At 45.9% G+C, this 22,320-nt stretch overlaps 1 protein-coding gene across 1 annotated transcript in view; it reads left to right on the forward strand.

Annotated features, from left to right (window-relative positions):
- The window catches only part of CDS2 (CDP-diacylglycerol synthase 2), a 56,511-nt gene that overhangs the window by 21,156 nt on the left and 13,035 nt on the right, over positions 1 to 22,320 (forward strand). The window contains exons 2-4 of the mRNA XM_043602833.1: positions 18,407 to 18,543; positions 20,421 to 20,517; positions 21,513 to 21,610. Coding sequence (XP_043458768.1) covers positions 18,407 to 18,543; positions 20,421 to 20,517; positions 21,513 to 21,610 — 332 coding nt within the window. The remainder of the gene's footprint in view (positions 1 to 18,406; positions 18,544 to 20,420; positions 20,518 to 21,512; positions 21,611 to 22,320) is intronic.

Genomic DNA, 22,320 nt, shown 5'->3' on the forward strand with positions numbered 1-22,320 from the left:
AAAAAAACACTTATGTAGCTTTTACCAAATTCAAGGCAAGGCGCACTCAAGATAAAGATGAATAGTGCAGTCCCGATTTTTGAGGAGTTCGAAATCAAATCAGATTATGGAAAGTTCCCTCTTGACATAAATACACTTGGGCAACAAATGGTGTGAGAGAGGTGTAAGTAACATCCTGTGGGAACTTTATTTGTAGGAGATAAAGCTGGTGGGAAGGATGGGCTGTTTATTTCCTGGGGCTCTTCTAACAAATTACCACGAACTGGGTGATCTGAAACAACAGAAGTTTATTCTCTCACTTCTGGAAGCCAGCAGGCTGAAATGAAAGTGTTGGCCGGCCTGTACCCCTTTCAGATCTAGGGGGGATCCTGTGCCTTGCCTCTGCCCTGCTTCTGGTGACTATTGGCATTCCTTGGCTTTTGGCCACATTGCCCCTCCTGTCTCAGATTTTTCTCTGCCCCCCTCTTATAAGGGTACAAGTGACTGCATTTAGGGGCCAGAATACACCTCCTTTCAAGATCCTTAATTCAGTCACGCCGTTTGCCATATGAGGGAATATTTACTCTTCTGCAATGTAAGGTAATATCCACAGGTTCCTAGGAAGTCAATTTATATTGAGGGAGGGAGCATTTTTTTTATTCCTACTACAGATGAGAATCAGGGAAGACCTTCCTGGAGTCTTGGTGGCTTCTAAGATGGGATTTAAGGGATGAGCAGGGAGGAGAAAAGGCAAGGAGCAAGGGAGAGAAGGAAGAGTGGGATGTAATCAGGGCCAAAGTGTAGTTAGTTGTGTTTGGTGGGAGCATGTGGTGTGTGCAGAGTGTGGAGGCCCCGGAAAGGGAGGCAGTTGGTCTTTAATTCACTAGGCAAAGATGAGTGGAGGCGGGGTGTGATCAGAACTGTGCTTCATGAAGATTAATCTGGGAGTGTGTGCAGAATAAATTAGAGAAAGGAGGAATTGGTGGAGAAAGCAATTGAGAGACCAGCATAGTAGAGAGAGGTTGATGTGCAGACTTCAGCAAGGGTACTAGCAGTGGGAATGGGAATAAGGGAAGACCCTGTAAGTGAGAAGGTCACATGGTTTGAGAACTGATGAGGTGAAGGGTGGGTGGGGGGTGTTACACAACAACAGTTCAACTAAGTGAATTTTAAAGACTGAATTGGCTTTTCTTAAATGATTCATGAATCAGGCAGCATCCCATCTAGCAAATAGAGGGGAGCTCTAAGGAGTTGTATAGAATGGAAGGTTTTTTTTGGGAGGGGGTGCGGGGGAGAAAGTTACTAGCTAAAGAAAAGGATTGTTCCAGGCAAGTGGGGAGAAGCTGAAGGTCTTCTCATGCAGATTACTTTTCTTCATTTGGGGGATGAAGAGGGCCATGTGGCATACTTACTGCCATTGACCAGAACTTCTGACTGCACAGTTAAGACTACATTTCTGGGGGAGGTTGAAACTGCAATTAGATTAGGTACTAAGCTCTGGTATCGGAACTTGGTGTAAGTGTCACCATTTGGGGTCTGTAGTTTTCAACAGGGGGTTGGAGACAGTGATGAGGATGTGCTTCCCATGGAGTACATCTCAGGTTGATTAGGGTATTGAAGGAAGACAGAAGAGCTTGTGTGGGTTGGAAAGGAGGTGATAAGTTTGGACCTACTGAGTTTGGGGTGCTGGTCAGACATGAAGGCTGAAGTGTAGTGCTGTAGCTTGGGGGAGGGGACACAACTAGTGTTATGGAGGATGAGTCCATAGAAGAGAGGCTGATGGCAGTGGAGTGATCATTAAGGATATGGTGTAGAAATACAACCCGCATTTAGGAAGTGTGGGGAGGAAGAACAGAAAAGGTGTGATTGGAGAGGAAGAAAACTAAGATGGTTTTAGTTATAAATGCAGGAAGCTGCTCACATTTGATTAAAATGGAAAAAGGAATCCATTGGCTCATGTAAACTTAAAGACCAAGGGAATTCTAGCTTCAGGTCTAATTTAATCTGGGGTCTCAGATGTCACCAAACCTTGGTTGCTGTCTTTCACATTACTTTTGTTTTGAGGCTTCACATGATTGCAAGATTTCCCAGCAGGTGGAAGTCCCATGGACAAAGTCATGCCTTCTTCCTTGGGGCTCCAGAAGAAGTACAGGAAATCACTGTGATTAGTTTGTGTGTCCAGTGAAAAACATACAAACCATGACCCAAACATATTTATCAATATTATCAAAACATACTGGCTCTTGAATGAGATCATTTTGTCAGTAGACTAATGGTTTAAGGCACGTACAGTGGTAAGTAGTAGGAATTTGAGAATTGCTGGTAGGGATGGATGATTATTTTGTCCAAACCAGGGTTCTCTTTGTATTGAGCCAACAATTATTAGATTTCCAATATTGTTTTTCCCTCTCTGGGGCCAATTGTTGGGTATCTCTGGTCACTTTTCCCAAATTATCGTTTGGGAGAACATCCTTTTGGAACATGACAGAGGTTAGGCCATTAGTTTCCTTGAGAACCGTGTTTTTTGGTGGAAATACCAGCAAGGTGTTTAATTTGGCCTTCAGGGAGTGAATCTGGAATGCACAGTAATCTTAACAGTAGCCAGAGCAACCAGCAGAAGTATGGCATCTGATAAATTTTGGACATAGGAACCATACTTGATTTTGTTCCCATTGCAGGTAGGGACACCTGGTTATTTCCGTAACATTCCAAAGTCACGAGTTACCCCAAAGGCATAGCAACTATCAATATAAACATTTACTGTTTTACCTTGGGCTAAGATATAAGCTCAAGTAAGGGCTTATAACTCTGCCCTTTGGGCTAAAGTAGCTAAAGGTGAAGGTGCTGCTTCAGTGGCTTCAGAAGGAGTCGCACTAGCATTCCCAGCACAGGATTTACCATTTTCACCCTATAAATAAAAACTATCAGCGAGCCATGAAAAATTTGCATTGGTTAGAGGAGTTTCCTGTAAATTTCACGGAAATCAAAAGGTAATCTGTCAGTGTTAAGCTGTCATGAGGAGTTTCATCTGAATGCAAAATGTAGTTTTGGAATGGAACCGGAGTTTGAGCAAACCGAAAAAAAAAAAAAAAAAAGAGAGTCTTTATGTCTCTTTAAGACCAAAGTGGTTTTTTTTTTGTTTTTTGTTTTTGTATTTTTTAAAAGATATTATTATTTTTAAGTAATTGCTACACCTAGTGTGGGGCTTGGACACAACCCCGAGATCAAGAACCACATGCTCCACCGACTGAGCCAGCCAGGTGCCCCTAAGGCCAAAAGTTTGAACAGGTGAATGCTGTCTCCTGTGAAGAGGTTTGAGAAAGGGAGCAGAGAAGCAAATCATCTCCATGTTGTAACCAACCAGAGCCTGCAGAAGATTTTATATCTTCCAAATCAGCTTTTAAGGTTTGTAAAAAGTTAAGAAGGATTATCTGTATAACCCTGGAGCATTACTGTCCAGGTATAATACTGTTCTTCCCAAATGAAAACAAGAAGATACTGGCTGTCCTTATCAACTGGAGACTAAAAATGCACTGTATAGAACAGTTATAGTAAAGAATTTGCTTTCAGTGTAAACAGATGTCAGTGTGTGGGGGTTAGGAACAACAGGGCACCGAGGGATAATGTTGTTATTTATTGCTCTGAGGTCCTGGACTAACCTCCATTCTTGGCTACTGGGTCTTCTCACAGATAAAATTGGGGTATCACAGGGACTAGCGCAGGGGATAATAAGGCCCTGAGTCCATGGTGCTGTATTATGGGCTTGATGCCTTAAAGGGTTTCTTTTATTTATTTATTTATTTGTTTGTTTGTTTGTTTATTTATTTATATATATATATTTTTATTTTTTTTAACGTTTATTTATTTTTGAGACAGAGACAGAGCATGAATGGGGGAGGGGCAGAGAGAGAGGGAGACACAGAATCTGAAACAGGCTCCAGGCTCTGAGCTGTCAGCACAGAGCCCGACGCAGGGCTCGAACTCACGGACCGTGAGATCATGACCTGAGCCGAAGTCAGACACTTAACCGACCGAGCCACCCAGGTGCCCCAAAGGGTTTCTTTTTTTAATATACTTTTGGGGAGAGGTGTTGAGGGATCTGTTTGAATATTGATGGGAGGTGCACTGTGAATTCTGCCAGTATCAGTTGAGGAATCTGCCCATAAAGGAATCTATCCCTACTGGTCCAATAGGGATAAGTGCTCAGCGTCCCCAGACTCCTTTATAGTGACATTAGAGATGGAGCAAATAAAAGATGTTGAAGGGTCATCTAATTCACCTGGTTGGCAATTTGTTTTTAAGTTTATTTATTTTTAAAGAGAGAGAGGGTGAGAAGGTGAGAGACGGGGAGGGAGGGAGGGAGGGAGGGAGGGAGAGAGAGAGAGAGAGAGAGAGACCGACCGACCGAAGCAGGCTCCACGCTATCAGTGCAGACCCCAGTGTGGGGCTCAGTCCCACAAACCATGAGATCATGAGTTGAAATCAAGAGTCAGTTCCTTAACCTACTGAGCCACATAGGTGCCCCGTGGTGATTTTGATTCTAGAATTATTTTTCTTTTGGGAGAAATTCTAGCATGATACTTTCCTAAGAAATCTTGGCCTAGTAAATGAATGGGGTAGAGAAATTAAGGAAAAAAGGATGGGAATCTCAAAGGGCCTAAACGGGAACAGGTGCAGAGACAGGGACCTGTTGAGGTTTATGAGAGACCCCCACTATTTGAACTGTTTTCATGCTGTGAGACAGGACCTACTTTATAGCAGTGCTGTTGAGCCCCGAGAATGCAGCTCTGGGGTCACTGAGACAAAGAGATTCATTCTTAGTCTGGAGAGTGGTTTTTCTAAGCTGATTAAGAGGGAGAACTGGGGGAAAAAAAAAAAAAAAGAGGGAGGACTGGGAGGAGCCCCTGTAGGTCCTCAGAGCCCCGTCACTGGGAATTAAGAAGACATTGGAAAAGCTGGCTAGCGGGCTGAAGGCTTCTGAAATGCTTACGTTTGTAACGATCTTTTTTCCAGTACCCTGGCCCTTTGCAGTGATAGCAGAAAACCAGGGGGTTTTGGTCTGTTAGGGCCCTTCATTTGCCAGAGTAGAAAATTGAGACGGGGCGCCTGGGTGGCTCAGTCGGTTAAACATCCAACTTCAGCTCAGGTCATGATCTCACACTTCGTGAGTTTGAGCCCCACATCGGGCTCTGTGCTGACAGCTCAGAGCCTGGAGCCTGCTTCAGATTCTCTGTCTCCCTCTCTCTCTCTGCCCCTCCCCTGCTCATGCTCTGTCTCTCTCTGTCTCAAAAATAAATAAAAACATTTAAAAAAAATTAAAAAAAAAGAAAATTGAGAAAATTAGTGGTTATTTTTTTTTTTAATTTTTTAACGTTTATTTATTTTTGAGACAGAGAAAGACAGAGCACAAATGGGGGAGGGGCAGAGAGAGAGGGAGACACAGAATTGGAAGCAGGCTCCAGGCTCTGAGCCATCAGCCCAGAGCCCGACGCGGGGCTCGAACTCATGGACCGCGAGATCGTGACCTGAGCTGAAGTCGGACGCTTAACCGACTGAGCCGCCCAGGCGCCTCTAGTGGTTATTCTTTGAGGTGACTCCTCTAGCGTGTGAGAGAGCTGGTTTGCCAAGCTAGCTAATTCTGGAGTGGACACAATTTCCCATTTCATGCTGGTCCTTTAAAAGATCTCAGTAAACAGAGTTAAACTACCCAGGTGGATTCAGCCTCTAAAGGAAGACCAGAATCTTCTTTATAGACAAGCTGATTATAATGGTCATGAATAGGTTCATCAGGCTTTCATGTGCAAGCCTGAGTTTTGTTCCTCAATCAGCAGGCTTGGAAAAAGCTACTGTAATTGCCCAGTGAAGATTTCCAGTGACTGTTCTAGCATCTTGCCAAAAGTTAGGGGTTTATTCCTTTAGGATGTTCTCATGGGGTTAGTTTCATCCCACACTAGGCCTGGTTCTCACCAACAAGCACATGGCCTGACTGATACAAATCTGAGAAAGCAGGGTGGTAAGTTGGAGTAACTATGTTAAATTCTCTAGCAAACGTGGGTCCTGAGTCACTTTAGGAAACTCTAACTCTGGCTTGCAGTTTGGCCTTGGTCCAGGCAGCATAAGAAATCTGGGGTTTATTCAGATCTTCAGAAGACTTAACTTTAAATTTTAATCTTTTTTAATGTTTGTTTGTTTTTGAGAGACAGAGTGTGAGTGAGAGAGGGGCAGAGAGAGGGGAAGACACAGAATTCGAAGGAGGCTCCAGGCTCTGAGCTGTTAGCACAGAGCCCCATGTAGGGCTTGAACTCACCAAGGGTAAGATCATGACCTGAGCCAAAGTTAGGCACTCAACCAACTGAGCCACCCAGGTGCCCTGTTTTTTAACTTTTAATTTTTTTAATGTTTATTTATTTTTGAGAGAGAGACAGAGACAGTATGAGCATGGGAAGGGCAGTGAGGGGAAAACACAGAATCCGAAGCAAGAAGACCTAACTTTAAAGAAGCAGGTTTTATTAGGTTCAGAAAAGGAGAGAGTGGGGAGAAGTTCAGAGGAAAAGGGAAGTTCAGTGAAAGGGTTAGTATGGGAGGGGGTGATATAGAGAAGGTAGGGACTGAACACAAGACACATCTGAGACACAAAAGACAGGAAGGGAAAAAGGAAGCCACAGAAGCCCTTCCCCTCCACCCCCTTTGCTTTCTTCCACTAGTCTAGAAATTGTATTTTGCAGAGCAGCAATTTGGGATTCCTGGTAATGTTTGGAAGCTTCAAAATCCCAAAAGCCTATTCAGTTTTGACAATTTTAGAGCCATGGCTATCCAATTCAGTTTTGAGAAAGTAAGTTTAGGGAGATTGAAAGTTCTCTATGATGGCCATTGAAGTTCTAAATTACTTTTAAGTTGGTCCATTTAGTTAGAAAAAGAAGCCTCAGAAATCATTTTGACTTCTTTAGATGATTTGGTTGCCTCAGTTAATTTAGAAATAGTGTTTTTGCAGAAAGGCAAACTTAGAATCTTGAAAATGTTTGGGGATCTCAAGAATCTTGAAAATGTTTGGGGGATGCCAATTAAAATAGGCATCCCACGGTGCCTGGGTAGCTCAGTCGGTTAAGCATCCCACTCTTGATCTCAGCTCCAGTCTTGACCTCAGAGTCATGAGTTCAAGCCCCATGTTAGGCTCTGTGCTGGGTATGAAGCCTACTTAAAAATAAAAAAAAAATAAAATAAAATAAGCATCCCATTGAATTCTGTCTCTCAGGAGCCACAGTTTTCTTCTTTTTTTAATATCTAAATATCTTTTTTTTTAAGATTTTTAAATTTTATTTTATTTTTTTTAATTTACATCCAAGTTAGCATATAGTGCAACAGTGATTTCAGGAGTAGATTCCTTAATGCCCCTTACCCATTTAGCCCACCCCCCGTCCCACAACCCCTCCAGTAACCCTCTGTTCTCCATATTTAAGAGTCTCTTCTGTTTTGTCCCCCTCCCTGTTTTTATAGTACTTTTGCTTCCCTTCCCTTATGTTCATCTGTTTTGTATCTTAAAGTCCTCATAGGAGTGAAGTCATATGATATTTGTCTTTCTCTGACTAATTTCGCTTAGCATAATACCCTCTAGTTCCACCCACGTAGTTGCAAATGGCAAGATTTCATTCTTTTTGATTGCCGAGTAATATTCCATTGTGTGTATATGTATGTATGTGTGTGTGTGTATATATGTATGTGTACACACACACACACACACACACACCACATCTTCTTTATCCATTCATCCATCGATGGACATTTGGGCTCTTTCCATACTTTGGTTATTGTTGATAGTGCTGCTATAAACATGGGGGTTCATGTGCCCCTTTGAAACAGCACACTTGTATCTCTTGGATAAATAACTAGTAGTGCAATGGCTGGGTCGTAGGGTAGTTATATTTTCAATTTTTTGAGGAACCTCCATACTGTTTTCCAGAGTGGTTGTATCAGTTTGCATTCCCACCAGCAGTGCAAAAGAGATCTCTTTCTTCACATCCTTGCCAACATCTGTTGTTGCCTGAGTTGTTAATGTTAGCATTTTGATAGGTGTGAGTTGGTATCTCATTGTTGTTTTGATTTGTATTTCCCTGATGATGAGTGATGTTGAGCATTTTTTCATGTTTTGGTTGGCCATCTGGATGTCTTCCTTGGAGAAGTGTCTATTCATGTCTTTTGCCCATTTCTTCACTGGATTATTTGTTTTTTGCATGTTGAGTCTGATAGGTTCTTTATAGATTTTGGATACTAACCCTTTATCTGATAGGTCGTTTGCAAAGATCTTTTCCCATTCTGTTGGTGGCCTTTTAGTTTTGCTGATTGTTTCCTTTGCTGTGCAGAAGCTTTTTATCTTGATGAGTTCACTTTTGCTTTTGTTTCCCTTGTCTCCAGAGATGTGTTGAGTAAGAAGTTGCTGTGGCCAAGGTCAAAGAGGTTTTTGCCTGCTTTCTCCTCGAGGATTTTGATAGCTTCCTGTCTTACTTTTAGATCTTTCATCCATTTGGGGTTTATTTTTGTGTATAAGAAAGTGGTCCAGGTTCATTTTTCTGCATGTTGCTGTCCAGTTTTCCCAGCACCACTTGCTGAAGAGACTGTCTTTATTCCATTGGATATTCTTTCCTGCTTTGTCAAAGATTAGTTGGCCATATGTTTGTGGGTCCATTTCTGGGTTCTCTATTCTGTTCCATTGATCTGAGTGTCTGTTTTTGTGCCAGGGAGCCACAGTTTTCTAATTTAATTCAAGAAAAACAAGTTTGGGGAGATTGGAAGTTCCTCATAGTGGCCATTGGTGCCCTAAATTACTTCTCATTAAGTCAGTCCATTTGGTTATAAATGTGCATATGCAGGGACCATAGTTTTTAAATATGAAACTCACTGGGGTCCCAGAAAGGGGGCACCCTCAAAGCGTTCTGATGACTGGAATCCCATTTCTTAGAGGTTTTTCTCTAGAGCACAGAGAAAAATTCCTAAAAGCACAGTTTCAACAGGAACAGCTTTGTTCCAGAAGGAATCAGACCAGAGGCCAGCACAGTTCCAACAAGAAGTCTGACTCTGAAAAGGAGTCAGACTGAAGGCTAAGAGTATTCTCATAAGAAACAGGCCTTAAAACTGATCTCAAATAAAGCCTGGAGAGCTTGGACACAAAGTGGAACTTGAAATCTAGGAGAAAACTTACCTTCACACTCCAGAGTCAGCAAGAGAGCAGTGAGCCCCTTTGGCTCTGTGGGTACCGGGATCTTCTACCCACCAGCCTTGGAGTTTTGGGGGATCTTTTCTGGATCCCACTTCTTACCACCAAGTAATGTTAACATTAAAAATAAAAGTCATTTTACCAGTAGAAATGGGTTTACTTGGGAATAACAGAGACATGCAGTCAGACATAAGCAAGCTACTGGCAAAACCACAGACAAGTCTACAGAACAAACCAGAGGAATGGTCTCTTACAGAGGAGATGGAGGGAAGGTGGGAAGGCTGTTACAAACAAAAAGGCCATTGGAGTAAACGGGGAATTCAAAATATGGTGGCTTTTCATTGACTGAGTTGGGACTTTTTCTCATTGGCTGGGCTGTTGCCGGGGAGGAAGAGAACCTTTCTTCCTCCTGCTGAGGTAGTAAAGTAGTAGTGATTTGACTTGCTGACTTGCAAAGTAGTCTCTTCTTATTGGGTCTGCCCTTGACTAGGAGTGGTAGGGCATGAGAGCTTCTCCTGCTGGCCTCCTGACTTCCTTGTGAACAAGGTTTCCTTTCATTAGTTTTCGCAAACTGATAGGCATCTTAGAAAGATCCCTGGCTCTGAGTGACTGCTGAGATATGAAGGATAGCTTTGAGATCTGTTTTGGCTGTGGAGTCAGCAGGATTTGGGTTCATTGTCTTTTAGTTGCAAATAATCATGAAATTCATTAGCCTAAATCATTCTCTGTCCTCGCTTCTCTGTGCCTTTCAGGTGTATGGTCATCCCAAGGCTCTTACGGAGATGCAAGCCAGTGCTGGTAGCACCTGATTTCCTTTTTCCTCAGGCTAGGGAGGGAAAGAAAGCTCAAGTGGCTCTCCATGGTCTTCTTACCAGATTCTGGAGCTATAATTTGACTGTACCATCTGAGGCCAAGTGCCCAATCTAATAAAATAGCCATGGCTTAGGCTGGGGGTAAAAATGCCTCTTCAGGAACCTGTCACTGTGAAAAGGGGGGTGCAATTAAAATAATTAGCTTGTACAGGCTACTGTGTGCCATCGAGGAGGAGTGGAATGGATTTTCAGAGGGAGCCAACTGCTGTGTCCAGTACTGGGGGAGGCTGAGGAGAGAGAAATTAGGCATGACTCCCAAGTTTCTGGCTTATGCAGGATACAGATTGTGGTGTCATCAACTTGTCAGCAAGGTGAGGCCTCAGGATCAACAGTTTTGAGGACAACATCTGTAGTTCTGTTCAGGTAGTTACGTTTGAGATGCTTATGAGAACTTTTTGGTGGAAATGCCATGAAGTATTTGGAAACAATAGTTGGGTCTGGCAGTGGGGGAGGGGTTGAGGTTGGCAATATAAATGTCAGAATCTTTGGCATGGAATTAGTAATTAAAGCTAAGGGGGTGGATGGTAATATTTAGGGAGAGAATGTAATGGGTCTAGAATTGGACCAGAATTGGTCCAACATGTAGAGGTCATGTGGAGGGAAAATAGCACAGAGACTGAGAAAGAGCAGCCAGTCAGATGGAATGAGAACCCAGAAGGTAATGATCGTGGAAGCTAAGAGAGAAATGTTTCAAGGAGGAAATGGTCAACTAGATCTAATATTTAAAATTGCCAAGAGGTACAGCAAGATGAATACTGGAAAGTCCATCCAATTTGGCAGCATAGAGGCTATTTACTTCATGTGTTAGAAATTGAGGCTGTGTTGCTTTTCTCTGCTGAGGTACTGGATATCTCAAAGTCACTTGCAGTTCAGCGGTGACCTTTTTTTTTTTTTAATTTAATTTAATTAAAAAAACTTGAGGGAGACACAGAATCTGAAGCAGGCTCCAGGCTCCGAGCTGTCAGCACAGAGCCTGATGAGGAGCTCGAACCCACCAGTGCAAGATCATGACCTGAGCTGAAGTGGGACGTTTGACCGACTGAGCCACGCAGGTGCCCCTAGCCTGTCTGCATTCTAGCCAGCATGATGGAAGAATAGTAGAAGTGCACACAACTGCTAATGACTCATTGGCCAGAATTGGAAAATGTAGTCCTGGTTCTAAGCCCAGCTAAAAATCAGGGCCTCTGTTACAATGTCTTAGGAAAGAAGAGAAGATGGACAGCGGGGCTACAACCCGGTGATACTTCATGTAGTGCTTGTTAAGAGCACAGGAAATGAGTTGCTGAGTCACCCAGCTATTTGCCAATTCAGTAAACCCCAGATCCTCTCTGACACCTTATGCAGATGTGGTAAGACCTGCTTACTGTCTTCTCTGTTGTGGGCCCCATGCCAGATGTTGGCATACTGTGTTGAGGAAGTCAACAGGAGACCACGCTGTGTGGTGTGCTCTTGAGAAATGACAGGGGGCCACTGGGGCACATAGGCAGTTAGGGAAGGTTTGGAGAGAAAGGGATCTCTTAGCCGAGATTCAAAGGCTAAGTTATAATTGACCAAAAAGAAGAGAAATAGGTGTCCATAGAAGTGATTTGCAGACTGCTCTGGGTAGGAGCAGAATGAACAAAAGACCTAAAGGTGACAAAGTACAGCTGACTGTACTTCAGAATGGCCGAAAGGAATGAGGCTAGAAGGGTGGATAAGACTCGGATCTCAAAGTGGCTGGTACAACCATCTCAAAAAAGTGTAGATCTGTTCCATAGTTCAGTCTATCCTTTAGATTACCGGAAGTGGAAATTGCTCCATTTACACCGGTGCTCCAGAGGGAGTTCACAATAGGGAGCGACATTGATCAGATTTTCTTGGTGCAGCGTAAAGAGTAGAGGGGAGGTAGGAGTGGACTAAAGACTGAGGGTGAGGTGGCCAGTTGAGCTGCTGCAGGTACTCAGCAGAGATGGTACTGGCTTGAATTAAGGGAGTGCCAGAGGCGACAGGAAGTAGATGCAGCAGAAAGCCTTTTTGGAGCTGGCACACAGACTGGGTGATAGATAGTTCTAGGGGCTGAGGGGGGAGCCACGAAGGATGAACGTCGCATTTCTCACTTGAGAATTCAGGAGAAAGGAAGTAGTTTGGCTTTGGACACGTGGAGGATTTTAGGTGTGGTGGGGACATCCAAGGGGAGACATCTAGTACATTTGGATGAATGAATGTGAAGCCCAAGGAGAGGCAGTTGGAGGCATCAGAGTGAACGAGGCTACTCATGGAGAGTGGGTAGTACAAGAACGAGAGCCTCAGAAGAAACCTGGCAGAACCCCCAAATTAAGAGCCAGGAAGAGGAAGCTGCCAAGGAGAAGACTGCCTAAAGGAGGCCTGGCTAGAGAGGCAGCTGGGAAACAGGAAGGATGTGCTGCTTGGAAGCAAAGAAGGGGTGTGTCTCTTGTTTGGCTGATGGAAGGGAGGGACTGGGCAGAGGACAGAGAGTGCAGGGTTTAGTGATTAGGTTATTGGTGAGGGGAGAGCGCTTCAGCAGAGTGGCTGGCCAGGCAAGGCAGGTGGCTTGCCATGGTTGAAGAATCATGTGGTCAGAGAGGGGGATGGGGTGTCCGCAGCTCTTGCCAAAGGTTCGTTTGTGAACTAGGAAAGAGAGTGCATTGGGTGGATGAGCTGTCAAAAGCTTTTTGTTGAGCCTGCTCACCTGGTTGTAAGTAAGGGCCTGTGATGAGGGGGAGGAGAGGACTCCAGAGGGAGGGAGAGAGGTCAGTGTTGTGAGGTCTCAGAGGAGGCCGTAGCAAAAGGGATGTTGCATACTTGGGCGTGTGTGCAGCTGTCCTGGGAACGACTGTCCTTCAAGGGATGTGTTCTCAGCAAAGGTCCCTGGAGCTCCTTGTAAGAAGTGTTGTCTGGAGGTGAAATGGTTCATAGCCAGAGTCAGGTTTTAAAAAGCTGAGTCTCCCACGTACACATTGTTCCATGTCCTTTCTCTGAGGTCTTTGGTCTGGGGTGCAGTCACCTGTAGAGGTAGTTTAGGTGAAGCAGTCCATCTGGAGTAGCTGAGTGCATTTTCTGTAGATCATATTATTGATAGGCTTTTGGAGGACAGGGGATAGCCATATTGGGGATGATTGTGAACTTGCAGAGTAGGACTTCTCTTTCTCGATCTTTTGTTCAAACAATTGAACTTGTCAAATAGGATTAACATTAGAAAAAGCTAGAAATATTTGCTCTTCCTAACACCACACACACACACACACACACACACACACACACACACACAGCTACTTGGCTTTCTCAGTGAGAGGGACACTTAGGTCTCTGATATTAAGGATAAACCTGTCTCTGATAGTTTCTTTCCTGGGGATGGGTCTGTAAGTGGGGGAGTGGATTGCCCTGGCAGCTGCCACAGGGTTGAAAACGATGGCAAGCCCAATATTTAGCAGAAAAGTTAGGCTCAGCCTGATGACTTTCTTCTAGGGCAAAGTTTGTGATTTGCATCTAAAGCAGTGCAAAACATAGTTTGTGTGAGTTTGGAGTCACCTAGTAAATGAAACTTATGAATCTGAATGCATTGCCAGTGGAAAGGGCAGGGTTGTTGGAAGCATAACCAGCCAGTGCACTGAGCACTACCTTTTAATGAAATTTCTCTGAAAATGAAAGAGAGGAGAAAGGGCCTAGTGGATGGTACCACCTATTTTCTTTCCTTAGTTTTTTGCTCCTCATGGGCAAACGTGAACAGAATATTAATATATTTTCTTTAGCAAGGTACAAAACTGAGTTGGCATCTGGTAAAGAAATGGGGTATGAGGTGGGGTGACTACCCTCTGCCTGGAGCCTGGTCGATACAATGCCAAGGGCTCCTGTTTAGCTTGGCCACAGCCACACTTTTTTTTTTTTTTTTTTTTGGTCAAGCTCTGACCATCACCACTTGTGGGTGTCACTGTGGAGTCTTGAGGAATAGCAACGTCAGAGGGTGGGCCCTGACACTAACTGACCACCAAAAAGGAGCCTCAAAAGGACACTGCCTAGTAAGCTTTTGTAAGCCCAAGGCAGGCCTTCAGGAAATACTGGGAATTAGGAGGGAGTGGGAAGAGGTAGGGTTGTCTACTTAGAGAATAACAATGAGAATGCGTTTTTTGAGTGCTGGTCCCTCCCCAGGCCAGGAAACACCAGGCCTCCGCCCCAAGGAGCTTCACCTCCCACCCTGCAGCTCCCCACAGGCCCTCCTCACTGCCTTGTCCTTTGTTGAAAGAAGGTTCTGTGCTGTGCTGTTTTGAGCCTTAGGTCAGGGCTGGGGTTGCTTTTGAGCAGTTGTGGGCGCTGGAAGGCTGGTAGGGGAAGCCTTTTGAGTGTCTATTTCTTCAAAAATGTCAACAGGTCTTAGCTGAGCCCTTGGTACCCAGGACATTACTTCTGTCCGTCATTAGACAGACTTTCTGCTTTCCCTTCAGGGTCTAAGTGAATCAGAAGGGCCTAAGAGGGAGCTTTTTTCTTTCCTTTTGAAACATTCTTTTGCTTCCTGTTTACATCAGCATCATAGGCCCCTTGGGGAATGGCTAAGGGACTGTGGAGGATGGCTGTTGATTGAGATCAAATTGGAGAGATAGGCTATCCTCCACTTAGCCTTTGTTCTGGGCCCTTGGGTTGAAAAGGAAGGAGAGGCCGCCTGGGAGCTGGGCTGAGACAGTCTGAAGCAACAAAGCGGTCTCCCCCTGCTGCCCTCCTTGCAGGGAGAAGGCCAGAATGGGACTGGGCAAGTCTGGTCCTGCTGTGAGGGCATTGGGAGGCAGGGGGGTTCTTTCACACTCTCGGTCCAGTCCGGATGCCTTGGCCTGTGGTGGGTCAAGTAGACTTCATTAGCTCACTGGGTCAACAAATCTTTGGGTGCCTGCTATGATCCAGGCACTTTTCAGCACAGTGGGAAACGAGCCTGTGGCCGCTGAGACACTTTTGTCTGACAGTGTGTGAGGTTTTAGCCACGTGTGCCATCTTGCACGGACTTACTGAGTTACATACGTGTGCTGCTGGGTCCATCATAAAGCATGCACAAGAAAGAAAAATACAAAGGAGATAGAAGGAAGTCCTAATATTTCTTCTCACGCTTCAGTGGATTGTGTCGCACACATCCCACCCACTTCAGAGAGCACTAGTATATACTGCTGCCTCCATGTGCCAGGCCACCCCCTTCCACGGTAGCTTTGGGAAGTGGATCATTTTTGAGTTGAGGGGCCACCTATTGGATGAGTGGAGGGTGAGAAAGAGGAAGCAAGGCAGGCTGGTGCTGAGCTCACGTAATTGGTCACACACAGGCCCCAGCACGGCCTGATGGCTCTTGTGCTTTCCACTCTACCCTCCTCGGGCAGGGTACCCAGGTCGCCTGAGTTAGGTGTTTAAGGTTCTTGTGCTCCTGTCCTGTAAGCCATGGTCAGGATACTGTGGGGTGGGGTGGGGGTGGTGTTGCTCTTCAGTCCCTTTATAGTTTTCATGACTTTCATCGGTACGACATTGATCATTCCAAGTTGTTCAGGATAAGGGATCCTCTCTCCACTGGAAGACCAGAGATCTGAGGAGTGTAATGAGCATTGCAGCTAGGTCCTGGGCCCCTTCTCCCTGACTGGCTGCCGCCTCCTCCTGCAGAAAGTCTTCCTCTCCATCTGCCTATCTTGCCATCTCCTGGAGGAGCAAGGCAGTGTACCTCTTAGCACCTCTGACTCTTGGTCCAACATGTGCCACTTTTATCCTGGGCAAGAACTCGAGCTCCGGGTTCCTGCCTCCTCGGCCTCCCTGTCCACTATGGGAGTCACCACCAGCACTGGGCTTCTTTGACTTAGAGGCATAAGCAGCCAAAGAGGTGGTCTTAGCAGTTCAAGCAAAAAGCTTTTGCCCATTGAGTGGGGAGGAGCCAGACACTGTAACCTCCAAGTTGTCTTAAGCTTCTGTTCCCTTGGCCTGCTCTCTTGTGACATCTATACCTCAGGGAGTGGGGGGGATGGGGACTAGGGTTCAGGAACCCCCAGAGCCGGCTCTCTTGCTCCCTCTCTGTCCGTGCCTTTCTGGGTTGTGCCCTTGCCCCTTGCACAGGATTTGCCCTTCTTGTCCTGACAGTTAACAGCTATCTCGTGTTCTACTTCCCATCTCAGGGTATCTCTCTGCACCTCACCCCTTCTAGCAAGGAAGGAGGGGAGTCAGGGCTATATTGCAGCACACAGTGCTGGGCTGATGCTCATAAAAGGGCATGGAAGGTCCAGAGAGACTCGGCACCCAAGTCTCTCTACCCTCCCCTGCAGAGGATCTGCCTAGGCTCCTTCCTGCCCTTCCTCGCCTGGGGAGACCAGCAGCCTTTGTGAGTCTCCTTGACAACAGGATGGATAAGTTAAAAATAGCCTTGCGCTGGGTCACGTGTGTTCGCACATGCGCTTGCGCCTGGATACATGCCCTTTCCCATGCTGGGCTCCAGCTCAGTCCCCGTGGCTTCCGGATGCTCCTGGTGAGCATCTGTGGGAGGCCTTGGTAGAGCCCAGGTGGTCACGTGCTGAAGCTCCTGGGCTTGGGGGTCAGATCTAGATGTTACTTCGTATCATTGATGGTTGCTGCTGGGACGTGGGTGTTAATGTTAACATAAAGAATGGGAAGCTTTTCTGAATGCCTCGGTCTTCAGTCTAACTGGAGAGGGGTAATCCCGGAGGCACTGCCCTGTTTCGGAACCTCAGATGGTGGAATAGGACATAGCCCTGGGTGGAGTTTGGCTGGATCTCTTTAGGGAACCCTCACAAGGAGGACCTTTCCTGGCCCCCTTTTACAAGGTGAGGACACTGAAGTACAGAGGTACCAGTGTGACTTACTGAGCACCACCAGGCTCAGCTGTGGCAGAGTAAGGAACAGTGACCCTGTCATCAGAAGCTGTGGCTCTTTCCCTCACATCCTACTGAGGAGACCATCTCTACATCCTTTACCAAAGCCAGCTGTCTTTTTTTTTTTTTTAAGTTAAAAATTTTTTGTCCAGGAAAATCCCCTGAGATGGGTGATTCTTGTCCATCCCAGTTTCCCCCATCCCCAAACCAAGGCTCCTCACCCATAAAGTGTCGGGTGTCAGGAAAAAAACGGATTCCAAGATACTTAAATAAAAGGAAGTCTAGCGGGATGAACACCTAGAAGTCAGAAGACCAGGATTAATAGGGGATTTGGGGCCAGCCATTGGACTTCTCAGAGCTCCTGTTTCTTCATTTGTAAGTAGGGATCTTCCTGTCTCCTTTCCCTTCCTTCCAGAACTCTGAGGTTCGCAGGTATGGGAAACATTCTTACAACTGTTGAGGGCCCTGCAAATACGGAGCAGTGTTGTTAGACTCTGTCTAGTTCGAAGTGATTTGATTTCTCTTCCATCTCTCCTCACGGCAATGATTCTAAATTTCTGTAAGAGAGAAATGCTCTGAGTAGCAGTAGGGTCCCTAGGATTCAGAGCAACCTGCTCCTTGGTACTTCGGATAGAGAGCCTATTGCTGGCATGGCTCTGGTCCCCTCACAGGGGCTGGCGAGCAGGGTGACTGCCTGACTTGGCCGGAGCCTGGATGGCAACTCTGTGAGTGACATCGCAGGGTCTGCTGATGCCCAGGACCGGGTGACAGGGAAAAGACAGCAACACGCCCGTCCTGGTGAGCAATACTGTGCGGCCTCTACACTCGTTGGGGCTGGCCTCCTCATGGGGTGCTCTTGTGAAGTCTGGAAGTAACACTGTGGACTTGGGGGAGTCCAGCGGGGAGCAACAGCCTGCGCATCCAGCCTTTCTCTGAGAGAGCCTGGTTCTGGGGCCACTCTGGTGGCTCTGAGAGTTCACGGCATGTTGTGGCAGAGCAGGGACTGTTCCCTGCATGATTCAGGTGTTGGGGGAGAGGGGTTTTCAGAGGTGGATATGTTTTCCTGGGTGCCAGCAGCCAAGCCCTTATAGGTAATGAGCCTGGCATTAAGGGCAGGGTCAGGAATGAGGTCCTGATGAAATTCAGGCCTGACTCCCGTTTGCCTTCTGTGAATGCAAAAGAACCCCTTTCTCCCTGTTCTGGACTGTTCCCTCCCCTGCCCCCAGTAAGGCAAGGGAAATTGAGCAGGTTGTGGCTGTCACTCATCCCCCACCCCGTGGTGCAGGCGCATGCCTTACTTCCAGCAGAGCTGGCCACCTCAGCACATGCCGGAACAGTGTTGGGATCGCTGTGAGTCCCATCTGTTCTGTCACCTGACTGTGCTATGTCCCTGAGCCCTGTTGGGGGTCTTTTCCCACAGATCTCCTATGATATGCATGTACTTCTCGGCGTGCTACTAGGCATTTTTTTTCTTTTTTTAACCTTTCATCTGTTTTTCTGCCACGTAGGAATCGGAGTCAGAAGTAAAGGTAGATGGAGAGACTGCATCGGACACTGAGAGCCGAGCGGAAGCTGTTCCTTTATCCACCTCTGCAGACGATACCCCAGAGGTCCTCAACAGGGCCCTTTCCAACTTGTCTTCAAGGTAACCTGGCTTAATGTTGCAGATGCCCATGGGGGCCTCGCATCAGGTCCAAATGCCGTGGAAGACCCGGAGCCCTCAGACAGCCTGCAGTCATATGGCACGAGCCCACTTCTGTTAAAATGTGCAGGGTGGGCCTGTTCACTTGCATTGGCCCAGTCTCCCTGCTTCTGCTCAGGGCTCCACTGAGTGTAACTAGGGCTTAACAGCAACTACATCTGGCCCTTGAAGGGTGCTGCAGGCTGGGCTGGGAGGTGCAGTAGCCCAAGGAGGAGGAAAGTGTGGACAAAGGGGTGGTGGTGGTGGGAATGCAATCTGGTGCAGCCACTCTGGAAAACAGTATGGAGGGTCCTCAAAAAGCTAAAATAGAACTACCCTACGACCCAGCAATTGCACTGCTAGGCATTTATCCAAGGGATATAGCTGTGCTGTTTCGAAGGGACACATGCACCCCCATGTTTATAGCAGCACTATCGACAATAGCCAAAGTATGGAAAGAGCCCAGATGTCCCTCGATGGATGAATGGATAAAGAAGATGTGGTATATATATATACAATGGAGTGTTACTTGGCAATCAAAAAGAATGAAATCTTGCCATTTGCAACTACGTGGATGGAACTGGAGGGTATTAGGCTAAGTAAAATTAGTCAGAGAAAGACAAAAATCATATGACTTAACTCATATAAGGATTTTAAGAGACAAAACAGATGAACAAAAGGGAAGGGAAACAAAAATAATATAAAAACAGGGAGGGGGACAAAACAGAAGAGACTCATAAATATGGAGAACAAACTGAGGGTTGCTGGAGGGGTTGTGGGGGGGGATGGGCTAAATGGGTAAGGGGCACTAAGGAATCTACTCCTGAAATTGTTGCACTACATGCTAACTAATTTGAATGTAAACTGTAAAAAATAAAAAATAAAATAAGATGGAAAAAAACCCCAAAAAACAAAGGGGTGGTGGTGGGCAAGATTGCTGACGTAGCATGTGAAGGGCTTTGTGACTGATGGGCAGACTGCTTTCCACAGAGGAGCCCAAGTTTCATGGTCAAAGTTTAGTTTTCCCTCTCCCACACATCCATTGTGGACATTCCTGAGATTCTTCTGGAAGAATTAAGAAATCTCAACTTGAGTGAATCCAGGGTTAAAGTGTTGGTCCCTTGAGACTCTGGTCCTCCAACACCAGCTATGTATGTAGACTAAAAACACAAACTATAAGACCCCAAGACATTATCTAAAAGTGTTTCTATGTGTGTGTCCCATGCACGTCTCTCTTTGAAAGGTTCTGTTGTGGTCAAGGGCATGGGTTCTAGAGCTATACTCCCAGGATTCAGATATCAGTTTAACCACATCACAACTATATGATTTGTCCAATTCTTCCACTGTCAAGGCTAGTAGTGTTGAGTGTTAAATGAATTAATATATGCAAAATCCTTATAAGTGTGCCAGATGCATATTTGTGATAGCTATTAATCACTGGTTAATATTGTTATCACCATAATGATGCGGGGACAGAGTGATGTAGGATTGTGCTGCAGGGTAAATATGCAGTTTTTTCTTTGGATAGAAGCCATCCGAGTAGATACAGAAGTAGGCACCACATTTCCCTCAGGATTTTTGCCTGATTCCTTCGTTAAGATAGAAGCTGGGTGTATTTTTCTGTAGGCTGTGGAGCACCTGCTGAGTCTGGTGGGAGTGAGGTAATGGCTCTATTGGCCCTGCTTCTGCCAGCCTGTGGCTAGTACCTCTGTCAAGGTGAAGGAGGTGTTCCTAGAAGGGATTGACCTCTCCTGCCAGAAAGAGCCCTCCCCCTTGGGTTTGTGCTTTGCTTCTTTCTGGGCTCCTAACATGTTTTCTCCTTTCTCTCTTCTCTAACTTAGATGGAAGAACTGGTGGGTGAGAGGCATCCTGACTTTGGCCATGATTGCATTTTTCTTCATCATCATTTACTTGGGACCAATGGTTTTAATGATCATTGTAAGTGCCATTTGCATGCTGTTTTAATTTTGTCTAATTTAATCTTGAGTATGGGGTTTGTGGTTGGTTCTGGGAATCAGCGGCGGGCCTGGCTCCTCAGACCACATCTGCCTTCCAGTATCTGTGACTTCTCCCTTGTCAGGAGCCAACCAGAGGGGCACTGGGATAGGCCAGTAGTATGTGGTTAAAGATCTCCCTTCACTTAAAAATTTGATGATATTATTTCAGCCATTTGATGAAACTGTGACCCCAGCTGTGACTCTGTGTGACTCTCGGGTTTGTTTCTGGTTTTCCTAGGGCCTCACTCTGGGGCTTAGGACTTTCATTTAAAAATCCCAGTCCACAGCACTGCTCTTGCAGTCTTCCCACTGTCATGGACAGGGTCAGATGACTAGCAGCTGACTGCTGAGCAAAGCAGTTGGGGCTTTTCAGGTATTCCTATTCAAAGTCAAAGGGAAGGGATTGAATCCAGGGAGGTGCAACAATAAAAAGTTAATTGAAGCTTCAGGGGTTTGTTTCTATTGCATCTACTCTATGTGACATAAAGGACGACATTGCCAAGTTCTGTGGTGTGAGTGAGAGTGAGGAGGAGAGTGGAGTCCCTGTAGGACTGACATTCTTTTTAAAAAAAATTTTTTTTAATGTTTATTTATTTTTGACAGAGAGACAGAGCATGAGTGGGGGACGGGCAGAGAGGGAGGGAGACACAGAATCCGAAGCAGGCTCCAGGCTCTGAGCTGTCAGCACAGAGCCTGACGCAGAGCTCGAACTCACAGACCGCGAGATCATGACCTGAGCCAAAGTCACACGCTTAACTGACTGAGCCACCCAGGCGCCACCCAGGCGCCCTACAGCCACTACAGGGCCTGTAGGACGGACATTCTTAAATGTGATAGTTTTTCTTGAAGGCCCATGACCTGTGTGTGGGTTTCTGTTTCCAAAGATGGTAAGAACTGGGGAATCAGCAAGTATTTGGATTCTTTTGTGTCTTGCAGGTGATGTGTGTTCAGATTAAGTGTTTCCATGAGATTATCACTATTGGCTACAACGTCTACCACTCCTATGACCTGCCCTGGTTTAGAACCCTCAGCTGGTAAGCCATCTAGCCCCACAGGGGCCCCACAGATTTGGATGAAAAGTGTTTTGTAGTGGGTATTTACAGGCATGGTGGTTGGGTGGGCGGGGAGGGATGGCCACCAGCTCACACAGTACCTTTGAGACCCAGGTATTTTATGTGGTTGGCCTATGAGGAGTGTTTATAATAGTTACCTGGGATCTGGAAACTTCCGCACTGGCTGTATCCATGAACACGTTGGCCTTGGTATGTGGATCTGTCAGACTTTGCACAGTGACCCCCACTTTTAGACTAGCATATATTTTTTTAAATCTTTATTTATTCTGAGATAGAGCTTACACACGTGCACACGAGTGGGGGAGGGGCAGAGAGAGAAGGAGAGAGAATCCCAAGCAGGCTCAGAGCCCAACCAGGGGCTGGAGGAAGGTTCTGAGACAGAGCGTAATTACTTGCTTAGTGAAATGATGAAATACTATATACTATGGAAATAAATGTGGGGGAGACAGATACATGTTAGGTTATATAAAGGTTTTATGAAAAAAATGGTATTTGAGCAACAAGTGAAAAAAATGGGTAAGCAAAGAGGATATTCCAGGCTGGGAAAGACAGGAACAAAGCAGACGGGTGGCAAAGCCAGAGTCAACCATTGTGATAGGTGCACAGGGTTCCTGGAAGAGTGGAAATAGGATGGGGAGGCAGGCTGAGGCACACTCTGGAAGGTCGTGTTA

Source organism: Prionailurus bengalensis, chromosome A3 (assembly GCF_016509475.1).
Source record: "Prionailurus bengalensis isolate Pbe53 chromosome A3, Fcat_Pben_1.1_paternal_pri, whole genome shotgun sequence".
Taxonomy (NCBI): Eukaryota; Metazoa; Chordata; class Mammalia; order Carnivora; family Felidae; genus Prionailurus; species Prionailurus bengalensis.